This window comes from Semicossyphus pulcher, unplaced genomic scaffold, assembly GCF_022749685.1.
Source record: "Semicossyphus pulcher isolate SPU_LCO1_2020_fin unplaced genomic scaffold, fSemPul1.0.p SCAF_5, whole genome shotgun sequence".
Classification (NCBI taxonomy): Eukaryota; Metazoa; Chordata; class Actinopteri; order Labriformes; family Labridae; genus Semicossyphus; species Semicossyphus pulcher.
Window position 1 is genome coordinate 11,648,500 of NW_027211726.1, and position 22,624 is coordinate 11,671,123.

The following is a 22,624-nucleotide window of genomic DNA, read 5'->3' on the forward strand; positions in this document are numbered from 1 at the left end:
GAGAAAAACTTATTTTGATTTTATAGTTTGACTCATGTCCCATCTGTTAACATGGAGGAGGCGGGCTTTATGACTTATACTGCAGCCAGTCAGCAGGGGGTGCTAAAAATGTTTTGGCTTCACTTTTAGGGCGCTGTCATGTCATCCATCTTTTTACACAGTCTATGTTACTAACTAATAAATAATAATCAGTAAAATGGACTGCACTTATACGGCGCTTTTTTAGCTTTTCAGGATTATCCATATGTCGACGGCTACACATTCGGAGGCAGTTTGGGTTCAGTGTCTTGCCCAAGGACACTTCGACATGCCGACTGCAGGAGCCGGGGATCAAACCGCCAAACTTCCGATTGGGAGATGACCGACTCTTTGACTGATCCACAGCTGCGAGCCCCAGTTGAGCTGTAATATAAAAACGGGGAATCTTCTCGGGGTTAGAGGTGGCAGCGCTGTGGCTATTGTTGCTTAGTGACCAGCACAGCTGCTATTGTAGCCTACAGACAGTCATTTAATATGTATGAAGATTATATATGGGGCTTAGTTTGAGTTTAAATAGTCTTAGTAAGGATTTATAGGGATTAGCACTAAGTCAGAAGTAACACCTGATAGATAATGAGTCTTCACAGTGGAGAGTTTTCATTCTCTGAGTCGTACAGGAGAAGAATGCAAAGTGAGGGCAGGTGGTGAAGTCCGGTGTCAGCCTGCAGTCAGCACATAGAGCCCACGTGAGGCAGCTCTAATGAGATGAGTATTTTCACCTCGGCGCTGCCAATGCACACAACATTTTATGGGCTGGGTTCCACTGGGTGCATTAAGAGGCTCTGTGTTTTTGGTTTAAATAACGCCACCACAGCTCCGGTGATCTGTGCAGTATGTGACCATCAAAATGCCACTGTTCTCGTTCCTCCGCCAGAATAATGTGCTTGCGATGACCTTTTATTAGCCACTGTGATCCCTGCCGTGGGAGCTGTTAAGGACTGTATAGTAGATCTACCAGTCCTGCAGAGCTCGGGCAGGAAATGTGCTTTTTTAAATACAGAATGGACAATAAACTATGCAGACAAGCACTCCAGCGAAGCAAACAGGTCCTGAATGAGCTCTGCTGATCAAGGACGGCGTTCTGTTGTTGCTTTATCTCCCAAAAAAAAAGTAGTGACATTCTACTTTTCTTTTCATCCTCGCCCACTTAAAGCCTCTGAAATGTTTCCCGCCAGCAAACTGTCACATCTGTTCCTTGTCATGATCAGCGCTCCTTCACTTCTCATCCAGCACGCCGCGGCTTGAAGAGTCGGGGAAAAACAAAAACATCGCTGTCAGATTGACTTCAGCCCCCTTCGCGCTGAACTTGACATTCACCACCAGCGTTTCAATAAGAACCCCATTTGCATAAATGCCTCCCACACACGCACGATTTACAGGACTTTTGTCTCAGAGAGCGAGGCGTTTAAAGTCAACTCGAGGCTGAATGAGGCGCCGTCGTCACCTTGCTTGGCAGCGCACAAAAGAAAACTCTCACTAAAGCGATTTATTCAGCACTGCTGGATGACTAATTCAAATTTAAAGACATTAAAAACTTATTATGTGCGCCTGTCTTTTCCCCTCAATAAGATAATTGGTCCCAGGTGAGCGCTGCTGTGCTCTCTCTCTTTATGTCTTTAAAGGAGGACAGTCTTGACATTGGCGAGATCCCTCTGGAATGAAAGAGAATCCATACATTGATAAAAGCGACCTGAGTGCTTTATCATTTAACAGCCTGCAGGAAGCTAATTCAGATTCCTGCCAGCATAAAGATAACGAGCCCGCAGTTCATTTTATGTCCTGCAGAGAGTAAATAAACACACCGGCAGCGTTTTTTCCCAATATATAACTTTATTTAAAATATTGTTACAATTTATTACTCTACACAACATTTTCAAACTTTTTTTTCCTTTTTCTTATATTGGTTAGTAAACCTTCATGTGTGTGTTTTTTTTTAGATATAAAACTCTCCATTTTTGTAGTCTAGTTCTGCATCAGGTGTTAATCAACGTCTTTAAACAGCTTGTCTCATTGTGTAGTTAGATAATCCTCCATACAGCTGTCCCACGCACAACATGATCAGAGGTGGCTCCAGCCGTGTACACTATCATTTCCCCAATCTTTATAATTTCTGTTTAAATAAATAAAAGTTTGGAGTTGGAGAAACAAGAGTGCATTTTGTCCAAGAGATATTCTCTTCTTCTTTTTAAAACAACTATTTACAGGTTATGCTGAAGACAAACCAGGCTTAGGTTTTTAATAAATGTCGCTGCCTACTTGCCGTGAAAAAGCCCTGTGTTTCTAAGCAATGAACAGAAATTAAATGACACGAAGGCTAACACTTTTTAAACACTTACATCCGACCCTCTGTTTAGTCACAGGTAGGACATGTCAGCTGAAATGGGAGAGCCAGCAGCTGATGCCCTCCCAGCTTGTTCCAGAGGTGGACGAACATCAATTCCACACGAAAAAGCGCAGCAGATGAGACAAACGTAGCGGCTCTGACGGAACCAACAGACTCAAAGGAAAGAGACTCACAATGCTGCTTTGAACACTGAAGAAATCTTAGATAATATCTGCCACTGAGTGATGTCGGGGGAAATCAGTGCCAATTTGGCACAAGACTCAGAACATGTATATGTTGCTTTAGCAACGGCTTGATTCGGACAAGCTTTTCGGTGGCGGCCGTGATGAACACGAACTTTCCGACGTGCGGTCCACACGTGCACATCTGTGTGCTGCACCATCCAACATTCTTTGATCTGTTAAGTCTCGTGTGAAATTAAATCCTCTTTTTTTTATATAATCATTCACTTACAAGCCAAGAGCGTCCAGCATCTCGAACATTAAACACAGGTGGCCCACAGCACAGCGTACACTGACAAACAAATACTGGCCGACCGTACAAAGACGTGCTTTTTAACATTCCTGTCATCTCTCCTCTTTCACCTCGACACTGTTACTATGACATTTATCTCAGCGATGGCCGAAAAGGGACGACATCTGACAGTGAGTGCACACCTGCCTGTTTCTGGGACTGAGCATACAATGGCACCTGCTGCAGACAATACAAACCGAGACACAGAAATATGTATAATGAAAAAAAGAAAAAAAGAAAGCAGCTTTCTATAAGCCTATTCACAGCAGCATGAGCCACGGGGACAGAGAACAAACATCAAACAGTAAAAAACACTGCTTTGAATACATTATTGGGAGGAGTGAGTCAGTCGGCTGACAGGAATAAAAAGGAACAGAGGCTGAGCGTGTTGAGCCAACGTGGTGCTGCCACGGCAACCGCATCCCCCTGTGATGATGGGGAGACCAACCTGGAGAGAGTAAGAGCAGAGGACAGAAAAAGCAGACGCACACAAACACACAACCTCTGCCTCCCAGCTCCAAAAAAGACAAAATTACTACATCATGGTTGAACGGCTCCAATTCTGATGTCATCCATCTCTGAATTGGCCATTACTTTGGCTGTCAGAATGACCGTCCAGCAATCTGCACACTGCAGTTTCTTTCTCAATCCAGCTTTCTGTGTGTGTGCGTGTGTGTGTGAGAGAGGAACACACAAGATGCTACTACTGTTTAGTATGTATTGCTATGATTGTATGACTTTGCCCTGTGCACAGAGGCAACTACAGGTTGACAAATAACTCTTTTGATGATTCATTTAGCAATCTTGTCAAGCCATAAACACAGACCAGCAGGGAGACAGCTGCGTGTGTGTGTGTGTGTGTGTGTGTGTGCTGAAGAAGCATGCGAGGGGCTGTAAATGTTTGCGAGACAATAGGAGACACCTCCCATTTGTCTCCATCTGTCTGGCATCTCTGCTGTCGTTCAGACACAAAAACCCCATCTTCATTTGCAGGCTCTCACACCGACAGCTCATCAGACACGACCAATCACAGCCTAAAAGCTTATCAGCAATGTCAATGATAAACACAGAGGACACACACGCACACACACATACGCACACACGAGCTAGCTCCAAGGTAGAAAAAGCGAATGATGACTACACCTCGGTGTGAATTAAACATGTTATTGAACGCAGAGCCGCGCTAAACTGTAAGAAAAATCCTTTAACAATGTGAAACTTGAACTCGTGCTCTCCAAGTCAGTCTGAATAAAAGATAAACCTGCATCACTCTCGGTTTCAGGTTTTAGGTCGATGCCAGGAGGCGAGTGGAGCACGAGAATGAGTCAGTAATGAATCTGCTGAGATACACTTGTAGCCCTTGGTGGGGTAAAAACAACTGTATTGCATTCGGGTGAAAACAAGACGCACAATGTCTCATGTCAGGAGCCGTTTCTGTCAGCTTGTTAAACTCTGCTCTATTTAAAGTGAAACTTAAATGATGTCACCTTTCAGTGAAATAACTGAAATGCTGTCAGATCATCATGTCGCGTGCATACACACAACTAATACTGTACTTATGTAGATGTAGTAACTCGCAGACAGCTGCCTGCATTGCTATGTCTGCTGATGTTTGTGGTTGCAGTCACAAAACTTTATGCACCACCGACTCTCTGTACACACACGCGCACACACACGCACCATCTGTCCTCCTGAAGTGGTTAATGGACAACCTGCAGAGGAGTGATACTTTGGGGTGAGTTACAGAGCCCGGGGGATCACTCTTTAAGAAGCTCAGAGAGGATTTCGACTTCCACTCTAAACTCTGTCTTACCCTCTGCTGCTCTCTGCTGCCCGTTCAGGAGACTGCACCTCAACACTCGGAACGCTCTCCTGTCCTTACATCCACAATCTGTCAGCCAGATTACCCATGTGTGCCATTTGAAAATCATTAACGCTTTGGCCCATCAACCTTTTTCTTAAAGAGATCATCCCTGCGCAGCTTTAAGACTGAAAAAAAGCCTCCTCCTCTCGACTTCCGAGCTCTGCAAAATCACCACAATAAAACACTTGCGAGGGGGATAAATACACATACTGACATTAATGGCAGACCGCCAAGAGACGCCGCTCTGAAGCTTGCGTGGGTTGGACCAGAAGACAAGGTGAAAAATGGAGATCGGTTAGAGCTGCTTGGATGCAATTCAGTTAGTGTTTCACTGTGTTAGATCAAGAAACCAATTATAATAGCTCTTATATTAATCTAGATTTTATCTGAAGTAATAATGTTAAACAGAATTATGAACACTCCCCCCCCACACAGCAGTTTTCAGTACGTTACACATTTGTCGCCCTGACTAAGACAGAACACTTCTGGCCTCACAGAGAACGTTTCAGAAACAATTATTTTTGCGTTAATGTCCATCGCCGGCGCTTCATCCTTCATCGTGAACTGTTTAAGAAGTGAAATGCTTATTTATCTGTCGCCCTCCGATCTTATCTTCATCGCCTTCCGCTCAGTTCAGACCATCCCGAAGGCTTCGGACCGAGCGCATCGCGTCGGGAAACCCGGCCGTCATCATCCTCTCCGGCACTGCAGCTCCTCTTCGTCGAGAAGCTCCCTTTACGCAATCATTGCCTCAGCTCCGCGGTGACCCTGACCGCTCACACACTGTGTATGCGTGAGCTACATCTCAACCAGAGGCGAGACCTTGCTCGTGTCCTGCCCCACGTCACGGGGCGAAAACAACAGACGCTATGGAGATCTAGTAAATGACATGGAAGTTGTTTGTTTTCCTTCTTGCTGTGTGTATCCCTGGGGTCGGTTAAAGTGTGACTACTCCGGTTTCCAAAGTCGGTCACTTCCAGTTTGCTTTTCTGGGGCGTGGATCGCCTCAGTCCGTCACTCAGTTCCGTGTTTGTCGATGGGCGCTCTCTGGGGGTGGCTGTGATGATGCGAGTGGACCAGTTCTAGTTTGAGTGATGAGAAATGGTTTTAGGAAGTTGCGATCTCCCCCCCTAGGTGGCGCCATCCCTTCTGCTGCGTCTCCAGAGGAGGCAGATACTCTGGAACACAGAGAGACGGTTCAGAGGACATGTCTGAAGAACGATGGGCTTTTTTTCCCCCTCCGCGTGTCATGTGACTTACAACAAAACAGATCATTTAGTGTCTCAGCAGCCGAAACTTCCCTGAACTGTGCTTCAATTAAGATTCTCCTCATCTGTTCTTTATCTGTCTCTCTCCTGTTGCTCCAAAAGCCGCTCGTTCACCCTCATGCCGCGCACTCGCTCGTCCACATACTTGCACAGCTGGTCTCGTGTTGTCTCACATGGGGCGAACAGTTTCAACTTCCCTCTTGGAGATGGCTCTGATAGCGAGTCACATGTCTATCTATGCTTTCTCTCTTTGTATACCTCTTCTCACTAGAGGAGAATTGACTCTCTCCTTAGCTGTTAAGCACACGGAGAAGCTCTAGTGAATCGTCTATAAAATGCAGCTTCTCCCCCTCGACTATGTTCAGTTCCTTAAAATGCAATAGGAGCTGCACTAAAGGGATAATAAAACAATACAAGCGTATCTGAATGCATCAGTTTTAGAGCTGGATGTAATTTAATGACACTGAACTAAACTTACGAACGAGCCAAACGCTCACATTTAATTTAAAGTTTACTACACAGATGTAAAGACGGTAGATCACTTGAAATCCTCTCCCTGCCCTTGCCCTTTCAGTTCCTGTCAGATCGGGAATTTGCATAATTCATGGTGCTTGATAGGTGCTGTCATTCAAAGCAGCACTCAGCACCTCATCTGAATACATATTTCTGTATGATGTGTCCTAGATAAGAATCTCGCCACCTGCTATTCGGTGCTTGTTTCTAACCACTGTGACATAAACAATATTATCACTCTGTGTTCATGATGAGAAATGCTCTCTGCTCACCATTGTTGCTGCAGTTTTTGTTGTCCTTGTCAGATGCCTCTTCCTCCACCTGACAGAAAAGACACGCAGGAAATATATAAATAAAATTACAGCCTAAAGAAAACATGCTAGGTGCTTATTGTATTGTATTTCAAAACTTGGCATGGCGTCATGTGCTTCCCAGAATGAAAGAGGAAAGGAGTGGTCCTTACCTGTTTCCTCCACTTCAGCTCACAAAAGACCCGCTCGAAGCACTCGTGCATGTAGTTAAACTGGGAGAAAAACAGCAAAGAGGGTTGTTATTCAGCCGTGCAGCTCAGCACAGCAAGAGAGTGCAAAGTCACCGTGACGAGTTTGGTCGTCTTTGCATCTTCTCGCTGCTGCTTTTATGACATGTAACCATCGAATGTATGTTAGATACATTAAAAACAGCTTGTGCTTTAAAAAGTTCCTCACGTATGGAGTGAAGATCTTGACCCAGCGAGGTTTCTTCTCTCCTCTGGCGTATTCAAAACAGAAAGCCATCCCCTCCTCATCGGTGTCCCAGCGCTGCATCTCCGCCCACTCAAAAGCGATCACCTGGTTCTGAGGGAAAGAGCGATTGATTTGATTAACAGAAAAGCCAAAAATTCTACATCCATTAAATAATTGTTACATTAAAAAAAGTAAAACTTTGCTATTTTAAAGAGCTAATCTCGAAGATTTCAGTTTTGTTGTCTTTGGCGACACATATGGCGATAAATGGTAATTGCGGGAGCACACTTCCCAGAAATCCACGGTGGTAACTCTTGATTTTCCTCGCTGACGGTCGCTTTCCTTTTTAGACTGTTTGCCTTCATCTGAGCGTCCAATTTGTTTCTTTGGATTTTCACTTATTTTTATTAAGTTGTATCTGTAGTCATCGATCTTTTCTTTGTTTGTTCAGCCATAGAAGATTACTGTTTACTCGCAACACAGACCGGAAAAGCAACCGCTTAGGTCCGCCTACCCTCTCTGGCAGACCAATCACTGCTGGGTGATGGAAAACGCGTCACTAACTGGGCCTGCTTATGATTTTTTCCCCGCAAAAGTCGCACCAGACACCCAGTCCATGTCTACATGTACATGGGTAGTATTGAAAATGGAGTTTTTGCCTCCTTCGTTTCCCCCCCAAAAAACCCCCGTCCACACAAGCACGGTAATAAAAAATTCCCAGCAACGAAAAACAGAACAGAAACGGCGTCATGAGAATGCCACACCAACAGCCGGCGATATAACCCGGTCATGCAAAGAAGAAGAAGACGTGTAGTAGACGAGTAAGGGTACATATATGTGTAAACATGTAAAAATTCCTGTTGAGCAACACTGCTCATTTTGCAAGGAATGTCGCCTCCTTTGTGACGCCTCACAGCCTGACGTCACGAGCCAAAAACACTGTTTAACCCATCTACACGTCTCCGCGGAAACGTAAAAGTCTTCAGCCTGGCCGGAGTTTTACAAAAGTTCCTTTTTCAGTGACCTAAAACGCTGTTTGTGTGGACGAAAGGCCAAAACACAGAGAAAAAGCTACGTTTCGACAAATACCCGTATATAGCGATAGATAGTGACTTAACAGACATTTATTTAAAAGAAAATCTTATTACTTTAACTAAATAATATAAAAAAAAACTCGCCTTAAAGGAATCAAGTTGCTTTTGTCATATTAGAACAGACAGACACTCACCTCCAGCGTGCCGTCCTCGGTACAAGCGTGCAGCTTGAAGTGATGGATGCTGATGGCCGTGATAACGTGTCCCTTCCTCCTGGAGTCACAGGAGCAGTGCGGGAACGCCACCTCGTTGTAGCCCTCACACGTCCGCAACAGACTCAAATACTAACAAGTAAAATAGACAACACACATCAGTCACTATTACTGTAAGAAACAAAGTTACTTCTTTAAAGTTAGACTAATAAAACCCCAGTTTGACCCCTCATTTTATTTACTCACCAAAAATGGCATTTTATTTTTATAATAATATTGCAACAGAAATAAACCACTTGGACACTTTTCTTAATTCTTTGCAATTGGAGCACCTCTTATTTAAACTACACTCCAAGCAGCAGCATGACAAGCTGCTTGGTATCTATTCTGCCCTGAGCTCTGAATGTATTGCATTCTTTCCTGTTCCTCGTGAGTCGAAACAAGTTCAGCTTGAGGTTAAACGCTGCACTCGTCACTCTCACTTCTACCATTACCCCGCATTGCCAATATTATTACTCCTGCAGATATTCGCCGTCATAGAAACCAAACAAAAGCTTCAGAGCTGATAAAACGACGCGCCTCCTTTTGTAGCTTGAACTTACACACAGAAACTCTCACACTCACACACGCCACTTTCAGTTAATGTTCCACAAACATCAATACAACCTCAGTGGCTTTATCTCGAGCGAAAGCAGGCCTCTGTGGTTAACACCATAGAGGCCTGTATTTTGTAGCGTGAAAGGGTTTCTGACTGTTCTGTCCATTTTTGTTTGGTCGTGTTTTGGTGACGGCTCTGGTCAGCAGGCAAAAAGTGTAGTCACCCAAATCCCCTCCCCGAACAAAGACGGGTCTGTGGGACTGACCGTGGCCATCTTGCGCTGCTCTGCCAGCTTCTGCAGCTGGTAGGATTTGTCCTCTGTTTTTATGAATCCCTTCTTCACATCTTCCAATGCCTAGACAGACGGAGGGTGGTGTGGACGGGGGGTTGGGGTGACAAGAAGAGATACAACACCATTTATTATGAGTGAGGTTACTGAACAAAAAGGATTATCCATTAAAACACTAAGCAAGAGTATGTCCTGCTCCAGTAACAAAGCTCAAACAAAGACAGCAGTGACCTGTTTTTGATTCTACAATTGATGACTTCATACATACGATGTAAGTGGGGTCACTTTTGGTGATGGACCTTCAAAGAATGTAAGAAATCTGCAGCTTTACGGAGCTTTATAGCTTTTCAGCTCATTTTAGGCTGTTTTATTGGCTAATATTAGTGAATTCGCATTAGAGGATTATTTTTTCCAGTTCAATTTTTATACTTCGACCTTTGTGGAAAGTTGCCCAATCTTGCAGAATATCAAGTTTCTCTTGTTTCTTGATTAAACACGTAAGCTCTGACATTTCAGAGCACCAGACTCTTTGTTTCACATCCAGGGCACCATTTGTAGGACTTCCTGATTGGTAGGAGCTTGAAACTTTGCTTAGGATTTGATTTCAGTGAGGATGTCAGATGCAGGTGAAGGCCAGTTCAGACCAAAGATTTGCAATGAGATTAACTTTTAGTAACGCTTCAGTGTGCAGTTATCTGGAAAAAAGAGGGTTCATCTATTTTATAGAAACGACTCTCTGTACTTTAGTTTAAACTGCTGGCTTTTGATTATAATATTTTGAAGAGGGATATAACTTGGAGTGCCTTAAAATATGAAAGAGGGACATTATAGTAATTTGCTTGCTACAGTTTTCTTGTATTGACGAAAAAGGCAAACACGCCGATATAATTAACCGATAAAATAATGGGCTGCTGCATACTTGATTAAATGCCCGACCTCGGCACAATGTCCCCGGCGCGAAGAAGACCTGCACGGCGCAGCGTGATGATGTCACGTGTGTCTACCTGCAGCATGAGAGAGTTAGAAGCCAATATATCGGTATCGGTAATCGGCTAAATGAGTTGTAAAATATCGGCATATCGGATATCCGCAAAAAATCCAATATCGTGCATCCCTACCACATGGAGATGTTTACAAGGTTAAACACTTGATTTTCACTGGTGGGGGTCTTTAAGGGCAACCCTCTCATCTGAGACTAGTGTAGGTAGTTAGAGACAAGCCTCTTTTACACTGCCTGTTCAAGGCGGGATTATTACAACTGTTACGTTTGCTCTTCTATGTGAATAGTACGGATTCAGAACGGTGGAGCGAAGTCGTTCCGCCTCTGAGCCGGCAATGGAGGTAGTAAAAGGGGGCAAGCAGTGCGGAACAGCTGTGTGTGTGTGTGTGTGTGTGTGTGTGTGTGTGTGTGTGTGTGTATTTGAAACACACGCTGTTTGTTTACAGCTCACGCATGTTTAGCTTCAGCAACGCCGGAACGCTGTGTAAAAAACACACACTGGGGCGGCTTTACGCGAGAATTGCTTGGTTCAATGTAAAATGGCAAGGGCGGCGTGACGGCGGAGCTTTGTTACAGCGCTGAAGCAGAACCGAAGCGTAAAAAGGGCTCAAGATTACAGTTCAGTACAGTAGATTTCCCTGATTACTGAAAAAAAACAATGACATTTTATGCTGAGTTCTCTTAAGTCCAGAGCAAAGGGGATTCAATTATTGTTATTACCTGGTGAAAGCAGTAGTGCAGCGCCAGCGGGTTGTCTCTTAGCAACTCCTCCTCCTGGAAGCTGAACAACCATTTGCGGAGCGCCAAGCAAGTCCCCGGCACCGCCGACGTGTAGTTCTGCACATAGAGCTTGTGGGGAAACTCATTAGGCGCCAGCTTCCGCACTGAAAATTATCAGAGAAAGAAAGAGAGGGATGAGAAGAGGGATGAAAAGCAGGGCAAGTGTGTGTTTAGTCATTAAAACAATTCCAGCCTGTACCAAATTACCTGCCCTAGTCCAGAACTGCACACAAACACCCCAAGGCCCAATGAACTAAACTCAGCAGTTGTGTGACACAGGACTTTATTTAGAAAATTAGTAGTCATCTGATGAAGTCCCCAAAAACAAGGCTTTCAGATTAAACACACAAGTGTGAGTGAAAATGCTCTGGGAATTTTCAGGGGAAAGTACACACACAGTCCTTACCGAAGGAGTGGTTGATGACTTCGAAAAGGGCAAAGTAGCTCGCCATAATGCTGTCCATCCCAACCTTCATCACTAATGCCTGCAGGAGAAGCGTGACACAGTCAGTCAGGTAAGAAAGGTGTGTTTATATTTCCAGTGCATACTTTTAACATTCTGCAACTTTGGAATATTGCGTCTTCATTCGGGGGAAAGATTATACTTTGCAATCTTCAGTGTTCATCACACATCAATCATACATCCAAACAATAAGGCAATAAAATGTACATATAGCTAAATGACAGTATCATCCCAGCGTGTGTTCATACCTGGTACACCTGGTCTGTGGTGCTGTTCTTGCGTACTCTGACAGAGATGGTGGTCTTGTCTGGCAGGGCTATCCGCAGCTCTACATCTGTCACTCCATTGTAGTTCTGCACAATGAAGGAACACATAATGAGAACGGCTTTAGGGCTGCATTAACTCCTGTGTTAACAAGGGCGCGTGTCCAGCTTGTATGCGTTTGCTCTGAACTACTGGTAAATACGAGTGGGTTAAAAAGAAACAAGACGTAAGTAAGCCTGAACTCCTATCTGTTCGGAATCCTAATCCTCCTCAAGTGCTGGATTAATTCACCAGTATTTGTGTCTGCTACTGTCATTCCTGAAAACACTAAAAAGGCAATATAAATAAATGTTTGATTGTTTTTGGCTCTCCCGTTTAAACTCCATTCTGGCAGACATGACAGGCCTCCAGCTTTAGTCAAGTAATTAAATTCAACTGCAACAACTGCTGATGCTTGTTTATGGCAAACAGCCTGCTTTTTACACTCAGGAAGCTAAATGGACATAGTCATTATTTCATCATAAGATCTATAATTCACCCAGATTTTGTAGCTTGAATGTGCTCAAAATCAGATACAAAATAGCAGATGAATGCATCCCTTCTAATTTGTTCTAACAATTGAAAGCATAGTAGACGATATAATAAACAAGCGACTGTGCTGCTGCAGGGAGTCCCCGTCTTAGAAGACAAAGGTTGACAGAGAAGCAACAACAAGGCTCAGAGTGACACTTCACAGAGAAAAGGCTCCAGATATCTCATTACAGTACAGTTCATATCAGAACAGCAGTGAATGAGATGCATACCTCATCTGATTCAGAGAGAAACTCCTGCATGATGTCACTCTCCCCGATCACCCGCACGGAGCAAACTAGAGACGATACAGAACAAAGACAGATGCAGCGTTAGAGGGGGGTGGGGTGGTTGAAGTTAATCAAATAAACAAAAGGACAGCTAAATGTCACGTTGCCTGTATTTTCAGTGTATGGTTGAAAGTTGTTCCCAACCAGTGCTTGGTCTATTTTGTACTCTAACTCCATGATTTCTCCACATTAACATTTTTGCCCATATTGAAAATCTACACACAAGCGGGTGTGTACGTCAGTGACCGCTCCTCATCAGCCTACCTCGCTCGAGATATTCCTCCAGTCCTCTACGCCGAGCATCCAGCTGCTGCTCAGACAGGGAGAAGGGCCATTTACCGGGAAGCTTCGGGAAGTTGAAGTTGGAAAACTCCCTCTTTAGGTTCTGGTGCAGGATGGCAAACTCTCTGTAGCGCTTTGAGCACAGCTGTCTGCCTGACATGTACACGTTGTACACCTAAAGCCATCGAGGCAAAAACAGGACAAACACCTTAGGGCATTGCACATATACATATACAACAGAAACCGCCGTGGAAAAGAATCCTGTTTGTGTGTTCGAGAAAAAATCCGTAAAAGGCTGTTTTGAGATGGACAAATGTAAGGTAGTTTCAAAACGGCACTTACCACAAACCTCTCGGAGTGCTGCTCTACGTGTTTGTACGTGGGGATAGAAATGGGCACTGCCTGCTTGTCACTGTAGTCGTAGTTGGGTTGGACTTCCTCTCCTCCTTCCAGTCCTTCAGCTTCCTGAGCTGGAACAGACAGCACAGCGAGAACCAGCTCCTTCTCCCCTGCACGGATCAGGTCCACCACCTGCTTATGGGTGGCACCTTCCACACTCACGCCATTACTGGAGAGAGAGAGAGATAGAAAGAAAGTGAAAAAGAGTTTTTTTTGACACATTGTTGTACACATGATTAAATCTAGTTTCATGGCACATAATTAAACGCTCGACAAACAAAAGGGAACAGATCAAGTAGTGCGCTCTGATCAGAGCAGGATATCATGCTCATATCAAGCGTGGTTTAGCGAGGCAACTTTTACAACATTTTCAAACGGCTCTGCTTGTGAAAATGATAATTAGGGATGCAGCGATCCATATATTTCTCTGGAGACAGATCTTCAAAAAACACAATTCAGGATCTCTTGTACCCCTTTCCCACCAAAATTAGCATGTTGACGTGGGTTTTTCAGACCCGGGAAGACCCACTTATAGATACCGATTGTCTCTGTGTTCACTGCCAGTAGAGTATTCTCCTCTCAGTCTCTTTTCTGCTGCGTCACCGTCTGACGTCACAAACGTGCCAGTGAAGATGTTACAGTGGTTAGGTCTTTATTGTATCTATTACTCATTCAATCTTTTTAGCAAACTCGGCGGCGACAATTTGGAACGATGTTTGAGACGGGAGGAATTTGTAGCTGAGATGACAAGGAGTCGCAGAAGTTACCGACGGAGCATAGCATTGCGCCGGATTGAGGGGAGATTAGCGTGTTGACACGGGTTTTGTGTTCCCATCAATGCAGATCGGAGCCGAGGCGATAATTACCCGGGTCTACTGCAGAGTAATTTGACCCGGGTCTGAATGCTGATTGTAGCCTTTCCCACTAAGCAAAACAGTCAGGTGTTAGTGGGTTTTTTGACCAGTGGGAAAGTGGCTCTAGATATCAAACCAGTCTCCCTTTTCACCCCAATTCAAATCCAAAAAATAACAACTTTTATCCTGCTCATTTTACTATAATGGTGTTTGGATCCTCTATCTATGAACACAATTTTGGGGGTGCCGAGTGTAACCACGTCAGCTCTGATGTCTCCCTTCCCTTTCATGCTGTGACACACCTCCCTTCTTGGCCTTGCTGAGGCCAGATGGCACCAGCATCAGGTGTCTCTGCTAATCTTCCTATGTGAAACAGCGGGACAGACACGGGGAGAGGAGGGAGCCAGCAAGAGTGCGAGCATACTGTAGGTCTGTCCACTATATGCCATGTGTCCATCTGTGATCTATATGCGTGTCATGTCATGGATCAAATTGTGAATCACTTGAAAGAATGAGTTTTGGTGTCACCGCTATTCTGATCCCATTACACTCTTATAAGAATAAACAGAAACAAAGCCAGATATGCGTTTAAGGTGCTGATCAGCAACAAAGAAGGTTTTTTAGAATAGAATGGCTCAGAAAGAAATCAACACCAAACTTAGGCTGCTACTCTTTCATTATAACCCATCAATTAATGCACTGAACCTGTTTTGATGACATAGTCTATACAAGATCACAAAGATTCAGATATGTTATCAGATAATTGCACAACATAAAAGCCTAACAAAACCTCTTGACAGCGCAAGTTCATTCCTTCATTCAATTTCTTTCTAATGCTGACCTTGAGAAATCTGATATTCTTAACAAAACTAAGGCAGTGGGTTCATTAAAGAAATACCTCCCTGACCTCCCTATGAGTTGTTGCAATATGGTCAAGCTGGTTAGTAAGTCACATGATAAGCATTGGTCCTGTCATATGACCAGAGAAAAATGCAACAGTGTGTAAACACAGGTTGGGTAAAACCTTTTTGATGCCTCAGCAGGCTCGTGTTCCTTGTTTCTCTACTTTCTCTTCTCCCTTATTGCAATTTAACCTAAAATTCACTGTCATACATAACCTTATCTGCCCACATACTGAATATACAGCAAAGCTTATGCTTGGCCCTGAATAGCCTATACATGGAGATTTACATTTACCTTTTAGTTCCTCATATAATTCCCAGCATTTACCATTTATGCTGACTAGGGTTGCAACCATGGTTGGGAAATCATTGACAGCTACTTAACCCATGGACGCTGACAGTATTCGAAATCTACCAGCGATAAGACTGAAGGAAGTTTTTTGGAGACGTCATTGCCTGATACAAGTCGGCTAAAAGTTAAAGCTAGAGTAGACTTTGACTATCAAGATATTTTCATGAAAATCTCCTCCTGGGGAAAAGACTGAATGTTAATTTGCATCTTACTTTTCCTAGCATGACATGAGTTTGAGTAAACACTTTCTGCAGGGTGTCTCCAGAATTAAGCGCTGTAAAAACACTCAAGTACACTAAAAGGGATTAAAGGGAAAAACAACTAACAGCACCTAAAACTGTCCCATGTTAAAGCTCATGTGAGGAACTTTTGGTTTGTGATGATTTTGGTGCCTCCTGTGGACTAAGACATACCTCTTATCAATTTGCTCATTTTGTCCTGTACATGCTTAAGTGTTGGATTTTAACAAAACATCTCATCCTGCTTTCTTTAACAGTCATATGTATCACTCACTTTCAAATTTGCCCTGGAGAATATAAACAAAGGCAGGGTGCAGTTAACCACTTCATCTAACACTTACCCCCCTCCAACAGTTTCAGGCATTAAAAATAACTATATAGAAATAATCAATCTTGGTGCTGATGGTCTGGTTGGCTTTTGTGGGTCATATAGAGGCATCAGAATTAATTTCAGTCTGTTTCATAACCAGTGAAAAACTCCTCAAAGGAGCTTTAACAGTCCGTGAAACTGCCTGTCTTCAAGGAAAGAAAAGCTCATATGATGTTGAATGTGAGTGACAACACTGCCATCCACTGTCTTTGGGTAGGGTCAAAACACACCCCTACTATTATGTGTAGGACAATGCAATGTCAACAAGCCTGTCAATTAAATTTCGTCTTCACACAACCATGCAGAGGCAGTCACTGCGCAAAGAGCTAGCTTAACAACACGTTAGCTACCTGGCTCGCTAGCAAGCTAAAGCTAATCAACATGCACAGCCTGTAGTCCAACTTATGTAAGCTGTTGGTTAGCCCTCTAGTTAACTCACTAGCGTTAGCTTCATGTAGCTACATTAACAAATGTTCGGTTAGGTACAAATGCTCGAAAACTTAACAAATAACTAGTTAGCTAAGTCAACGGCCACTTTTGTTGTGATAAAGAACGGGTGACGTAGTGTTATACCTTGAAGACAGCTAATGTTAGAACATGCTTTTAATAGCATCATAACCGGGTAGCTAGCCTTACATGCTAACTACCTGGCTTACTGAACGGATAGAGGCTGACTTACACCTCCAGGATCCTGTCACCCTTTGATATCCCAGCTCGGTCTGCGGCACCTCCGGGCAAAACAGCACTGACATGCTGGAGAGGAGCGTACAGTTCCCCGTTGATGCTCCGAAGCTGTCCTCCTTCGCTTACTTGACCGCGAACATTGAAACCGTAACCGGACTCCGACTTAACGATCCTAACCGTCCGCGGACCCGACGTTACCACAGCCGCGCTCTGGCCCGCGGAGCCCGCAGACGAGCCGACCACAGGACCATTACGGGACGCCGGAGGGATAGTGGACCGAGTTTCATCGTCTCCTACATCCGCCATCTTATCCACAGGCCCTAGCCCCCCTTCCAGTCGGTGTCTTCTAGCAAATTCAAAACAACACTCGAGCTCTGTCCCTCAGTAACGTTAGCTCCACAGACCGACTCTGTTGTTGATAACCCGCCCCTCGGTAGCGTCACGAGACACGGCCTCACAACGTGACCTGCCGGAGGCGTCACCGAGAGTCTGGTCTGTTTACTTCCTCTCATCTTTTCATCTTTCAGTGCGAAGTGACTCATTACTAAAGCATTATGATGAGTAAACCATTTATTGATCTGATTATATTGTACATTCCGTGCACATGTTTAAAACTACAAGCAACTTTCTGTTTTAAACTTGCAAGCAGCCTCTCAAGAGAGTACAGACTTGCGTAATATGTATCATACATTCCAACAGAGTTGAATTTCATGTAAATATGCCTGTACATAATAGAAATATAGATAAAGTCTCTTTGAAAAATACATATTAATTTACTTTCTCTTACACATTTGGCTTTTTAAAGTATTATTTGCTGTCTTCTTTTTTAAACCAGATTTTAAATTGGTCATTTAAAATAATGATTGTATAAATCATACTGATCTTTTATAACATAAACATCTGCAGACAGTGAGTGTAAGCTTTTAGAGTTATTTCCTCTTACAAATTTCAGTCGTCTTAAAGCTCCTGTGAGGAACTCGGTTTGTGTTGACTTTGGCGCCCCCTGTGGACAAAGCCGTGCCTCTTATCTCTGCTGATTGTGTACTAAAGTGGTGGTTTTTAACAAAAAGTGTTGTCCTGCTTTCTTTAACGTATCACTCACTTTAAAATTTTGCCCTGGACAATGTAGACAAAGGCAGCTTTGTCTGACACCTACCCCCTGCCAGCAGTTTCAGGCATTAAAAAACAACATAGAAATGATCAATCTTGTCGCTGATGGTCTGGTTTGCTTTTGTAGCTTATATAGAGTAATAAGAATTAATTTTAGTTTGTTTCATAACCAGCGAAAAACTCGTCACAGGAGCTTTAAGTATCTTTAACCCTGCAAAGCAAGCTTGTAATACTATAAAATGATTCTTATAGGTGGTAGTTTCTCCAGAGGTTTTTTCTCTGCCTTTCGACACTGTGTAAAACTGATTCCAAGCATTCATATTATTGTCCTTTGTTTCATGTTATCATGTGTTATCCAGCTAAACAAGCATGGGCAATCATGTGCAACAGAGGTGCTGGTTACACATTGGAAACGGGAGAAGTGATCTGTGATGTCTCCTGCTGCATGAACCGTTTTTTAGCCTTCAAAACACATTATTTATCTATAATTAATCCTGGACTAGAGAATATTTTAGAATGAGCAAAAAGGTACTGATGTACTCCAAATAAAAGTAATCATTTTTTACACAATTTAAAAGTAATACTACAATTATTACATGTAGTAATATATATAGTCAGTGGGTTTAACTTTTCATTCACTTATTAAAGCAGCCTGTGTATTCTGATGGGTGTTGGGTGAGGAGTAGGTTAACAAGGATGGGTCTTGTATCTCTCACAGGGAAACACATACAGACAACTGCATTGATAGTCACACCTAAAGGCATTTTAGAATCCATAGTTGTTATGTGCACTTGTCTTAAGACCTGCATCATCCACAGGAACCACACACTGAATAGCATGCAGACCTCCATATTGAAAAGCCCACATTGCCACAATGGTTTGAACCAAGGCCCTTTATGTTTGCTTCTTATATATTCATTATTTAATGTGTTGCATGAAAAACCCAATTTTTTAATGGATTGTAACAAAACACCAATATTCAGTACTTAAATGTATAGTTCCACAAGGCCATCCCATCCATTATCTATACCGCTTATCCTGTTCAGAGTAGCGGGGGGCTGGAGCCTATCCCAGCTGTCATTGGGCGAGAGCCGGGGTACACCCTGGACTGATCGCCAGCCAATCACAGGGCTAACCTTTCACGCTCACACTCACACCTAAGTGCATTTAGAGTCACCAATGAACCTTAACGAGCACATCTTTGGACTGTGGGAGGAAGCCGGAGTACCCTGATGGAACCCACGCGTGCACAGGGAGAACATGCAAACTCCACACAGACAGGCCCACTTAGTCCAAACTGGGGTTCGAAACTAAGAACCTACCAGCTGTGAGGCAACAGCGCAAACCACTGCACCACCATGCATTTAGAATTAAAAGTTAGCCATTTATAGCCGGCAGCTAATGGTCATACAGGACCAAGTAAGGCTATAACAGAAAATTGATTGGGTATATTAAGTCCAACATGGACGTGCTTTATTACTTTTTAAAATAACATTATATTTTAAGGGTAATGTTATGTTATTTCTCCCTTCTAAAGTACTTTAGTCTTGCTTTAATAGAGAGCTTTTGCAAATGTGTTTTGTCACTCCACATATTAACTATGTAAAGTATCATGAGCTCATGGCGCTGATATGCAGTAACACACAAATGAAAACAAGTCCAAAACAGTTTATTTCATCTTATAATGTTACAACATATATTTTTGTGACTTTGTGGTAATTCAGTAAATAGTAATTTTTTCTTCCTTCTTCAGATCAGCTGTCATTGGACACTCTTCTCTTTCACAGGGAGGCAGTTCCCTAAGTTGGCCCCAAGGTGGCGCTTGGATCCCTATTTTTTGCTAGCGAAGAACTCGTGGCACATCACAGTCAGGCTGCAGATCATCGTAACAAACTCCTGGAAGTCCACGCTGTTGTTCTTGTCCCTGTCCAGCTCGTTGAAGATGCGGTCCACTGCGGTCTTGTCGCCGGCTTTCTGCAGGTGAGACAAGTGTGAGCAAACATGTAGACATGAAGGCGCTTAGTTTGTTATAGGTACCATCTCAGCATGTACAAGCTGTTATGATGAACAAATTACACCAAAAGCATTCATAACACACGCACTGTTACTGTTTCCCTTCTTTGAGATTGAGAGAGGTCAAAGGTCACTCACCCCCAGCATTTCTCCAAGTTCAATTTTAAGCAGCTCCTTCAGCTCCGCCTTGTTCAGGGTGTGTTTGTCCCCGTCTTTGCCAGCGTATTTGTCGAAGGAGGTGATGAGGAGGGCCATGGCTTTCTGGATATCAGACATGATGTTAGCTGAGGACAGGAAGGAAAAAGGGTTTAAAAGTGACTCAGACTTTTTCCCCAACATTGGTCGCCCCGTCATCAGAGAGTTTATACACAATAAAAGCACAGGATTGGGTCATGTTGGCCATGTTTTTTCTTCATAAATCCTCATATTAATAACTGCAGAAGTTGCTTAAGGAGGATGCTTTCATTTAACGCTGCTGCAACTCCAACTTTCACTGATGCACACTACAACAGATCACGGGGCATTGTGGTCAGATTTGAAAAGTTAACTAAGGAATGCATTTAAATGAAGAGCTTGCAGAAACGGCTGCAGGGGAAGACAAGGAAACAGTTGAATGTAAGGGGTGTTTGGTAAGGGATTAAACTGATTAATCTAGAGGTAATTTTCACTGTTTTTAAGACAGAACGTTGCTCTTCAAAATCAGACTTTCTGGTTTTAAGTTTGCTCTATTCATGTAGTGTAACTATAGGAGAATTATATGAATAAAGTAGCAAATATAGACATAAAATCTTCCTTAAGAGTTCTTAAGCATTACGCTGTGGCTGACATCACTGCTGTCGTCCCTGCCTGTGTTTTTCTCTCAGTTTTCCGTGCAGCTGAAGATAAAAATAAACCCTGGGTTTCCACCGGGGCCCAGCCGCTCGTATTTCCCTCTGTCACCGGTCTCTAACACAGAGTCTCTCTGCCGATGACACAGGACGTTGTTGTGGCAACAGCCTAATCTCTCCAGGTAACTCAGCTGAACTAGGTAAAGAAGCGGGTCACGACTTGACTAGAGTCCCAGTAGTGACGTTTGCTCTCTGTATTTTTGAAAAGTGTTATTTATTTTTTCCATCGACTCCATGAACCCAAGAGAGTCCGTTCTGGTTCACATTCTGACTCACGTGGTGCGACTTTCTCTGTTTGGGGTGTGGTGAGCTGAGGAAACGGTGGCATCAGTGGGTTTGCAACAGATGGTAATTGAGGAGGAAGAGAGGAAAACACACGCACTGTTTTAACGTCCAGATGTTTAAATACGTTTGAATTAAAAGTAAGAAGGAAAGCTTGATGCTAAATGTGCAATGCATCTGAAAGAAAAGGGGAACATTCCAGGCTAAACTGGGCAAAATAGCTGGCACTGGAGCTAAATGAGCAATGTCTGTTGCAACGTTCAGTTTCACAAGAAAGGAAGAGAAGTCAAAGTTACAATGCACACAGATGCATTTTACACAAATAAAACTCACTGAAATGACACAAACATTTTTGCATTCTAAGTTACTTTCTATTAGAAAAAAGTTTTTTAATGAAATCCAGCAATAGATTTTCCACTCACCGACGCTGACTTGCAGAAATTGAAGGAGCTGGGAGAGTGAAAGTCGATCTTAGAGCAGCCGCACTGATGGAGAAATGGATGCTAAGGATGCTTTATACATCACCACACCCTTCATCCCGCCCTCCATAATGCTCCTTTCATCTTCAACCACTCCTACCTCTCCCCCCGTGACTCCTCTCTAACAGTCAACATGTTATGCTCTTAAGACTGCATTTGAGTCTGATTTATTATTATTAAGACTGCAAATTATATGTAAAGCAAGTTTAGTAGTGTGCTGTATCTTTAAAGCTGTCTTTTTATGATGCAAAAATGACTACTTCCTGCTTGTAACAGCCACAGCAAAATAATTGAACACGCATCCAAAACGGCGTTCGATTTTCTGATGTTCATTGAAGATTAAAAAAGATGTTTAGCGAGCTGATGAAAGGAGCGATAGAGCAGTTTGGACTGAATCCCTTTTCATTTTGATGCAGGCACGAACAGTTGCTCCATTTAGAGTCACTTTTGTTAATCCTGCAACGGACAAATGTCTGCAGACACTCAACTGCAGAGTCAAGAGACAAATGCTGGAGCTTTTTTGATAAGAAGAAACTTAATCTGTACATTTTTGCACGTGCATTTTGATTAAAATTAACCTCTTCCCCTCTCTGTTTGAGTTTTTAAGCTCACCACACTTCCCAGATACATTTTGATAATTGTTCTAAATGTAAATAGCGTCATTGATTAGTCTTCTGCTGCGGTACCCTCCTCTAAAAGCCTGCAGCCACAGGACCAAAGCAATGCACAATGTGTTCTAAGTTAAACATGGACTTTCCCTCCTTCCACAAGCATGTATCAGAGGGTGTTTTAATTGCGTGTTTTACTTTTAATTTGTGGTGTTATTTGTGTATGTAATGAACTTTTTCTTTTCTTATTTAATTGTCTGAGATGCACATGATTCTAAAACGAAAACCTCGGGTGCAGCGACTCACTGAGCGCTGATTGTTACGCTCCTGAGTGGCTCCTCTCTTCTTTGGAATTTTGTGGTGGAGGCTGTGACTCAGAGTCATGTCCCTGAAGCAG

General features: G+C 43.2%; 2 protein-coding genes across 2 annotated transcripts; both read right to left on the reverse strand.

The window, feature by feature from the left end:
* Positions 1-1,849: 1,849 nt before the first annotated feature.
* Positions 1,850-17,252, reverse strand: snx27a (sorting nexin 27a). Its single transcript, XM_069681464.1, has 13 exons — positions 16,844-17,252; positions 13,391-13,616; positions 13,031-13,223; positions 12,710-12,774; positions 11,891-11,995; positions 11,586-11,664; positions 11,120-11,283; positions 9,376-9,465; positions 8,495-8,644; positions 7,249-7,377; positions 7,005-7,064; positions 6,814-6,862; positions 1,850-5,938 (listed from the first exon to the last, which is right to left on the reverse strand). Exons 1-13 carry the CDS (start codon positions 17,152-17,154, stop codon positions 5,868-5,870), a joined length of 1,692 nt encoding a protein of 563 aa, XP_069537565.1. The 5' UTR covers positions 17,155-17,252; the 3' UTR covers positions 1,850-5,867.
* Positions 17,253-19,606: 2,354 nt separating this feature from the next.
* Positions 19,607-21,642, reverse strand: LOC138608816 (ictacalcin-like). Its single transcript, XM_069681393.1, has 3 exons — positions 21,563-21,642; positions 20,110-20,255; positions 19,607-19,932 (listed from the first exon to the last, which is right to left on the reverse strand). Exons 2-3 carry the CDS (start codon positions 20,245-20,247, stop codon positions 19,789-19,791), a joined length of 282 nt encoding a protein of 93 aa, XP_069537494.1. The 5' UTR covers positions 20,248-20,255; positions 21,563-21,642; the 3' UTR covers positions 19,607-19,788.
* Between the last annotated feature and the right edge of the window lie 982 nt (positions 21,643-22,624).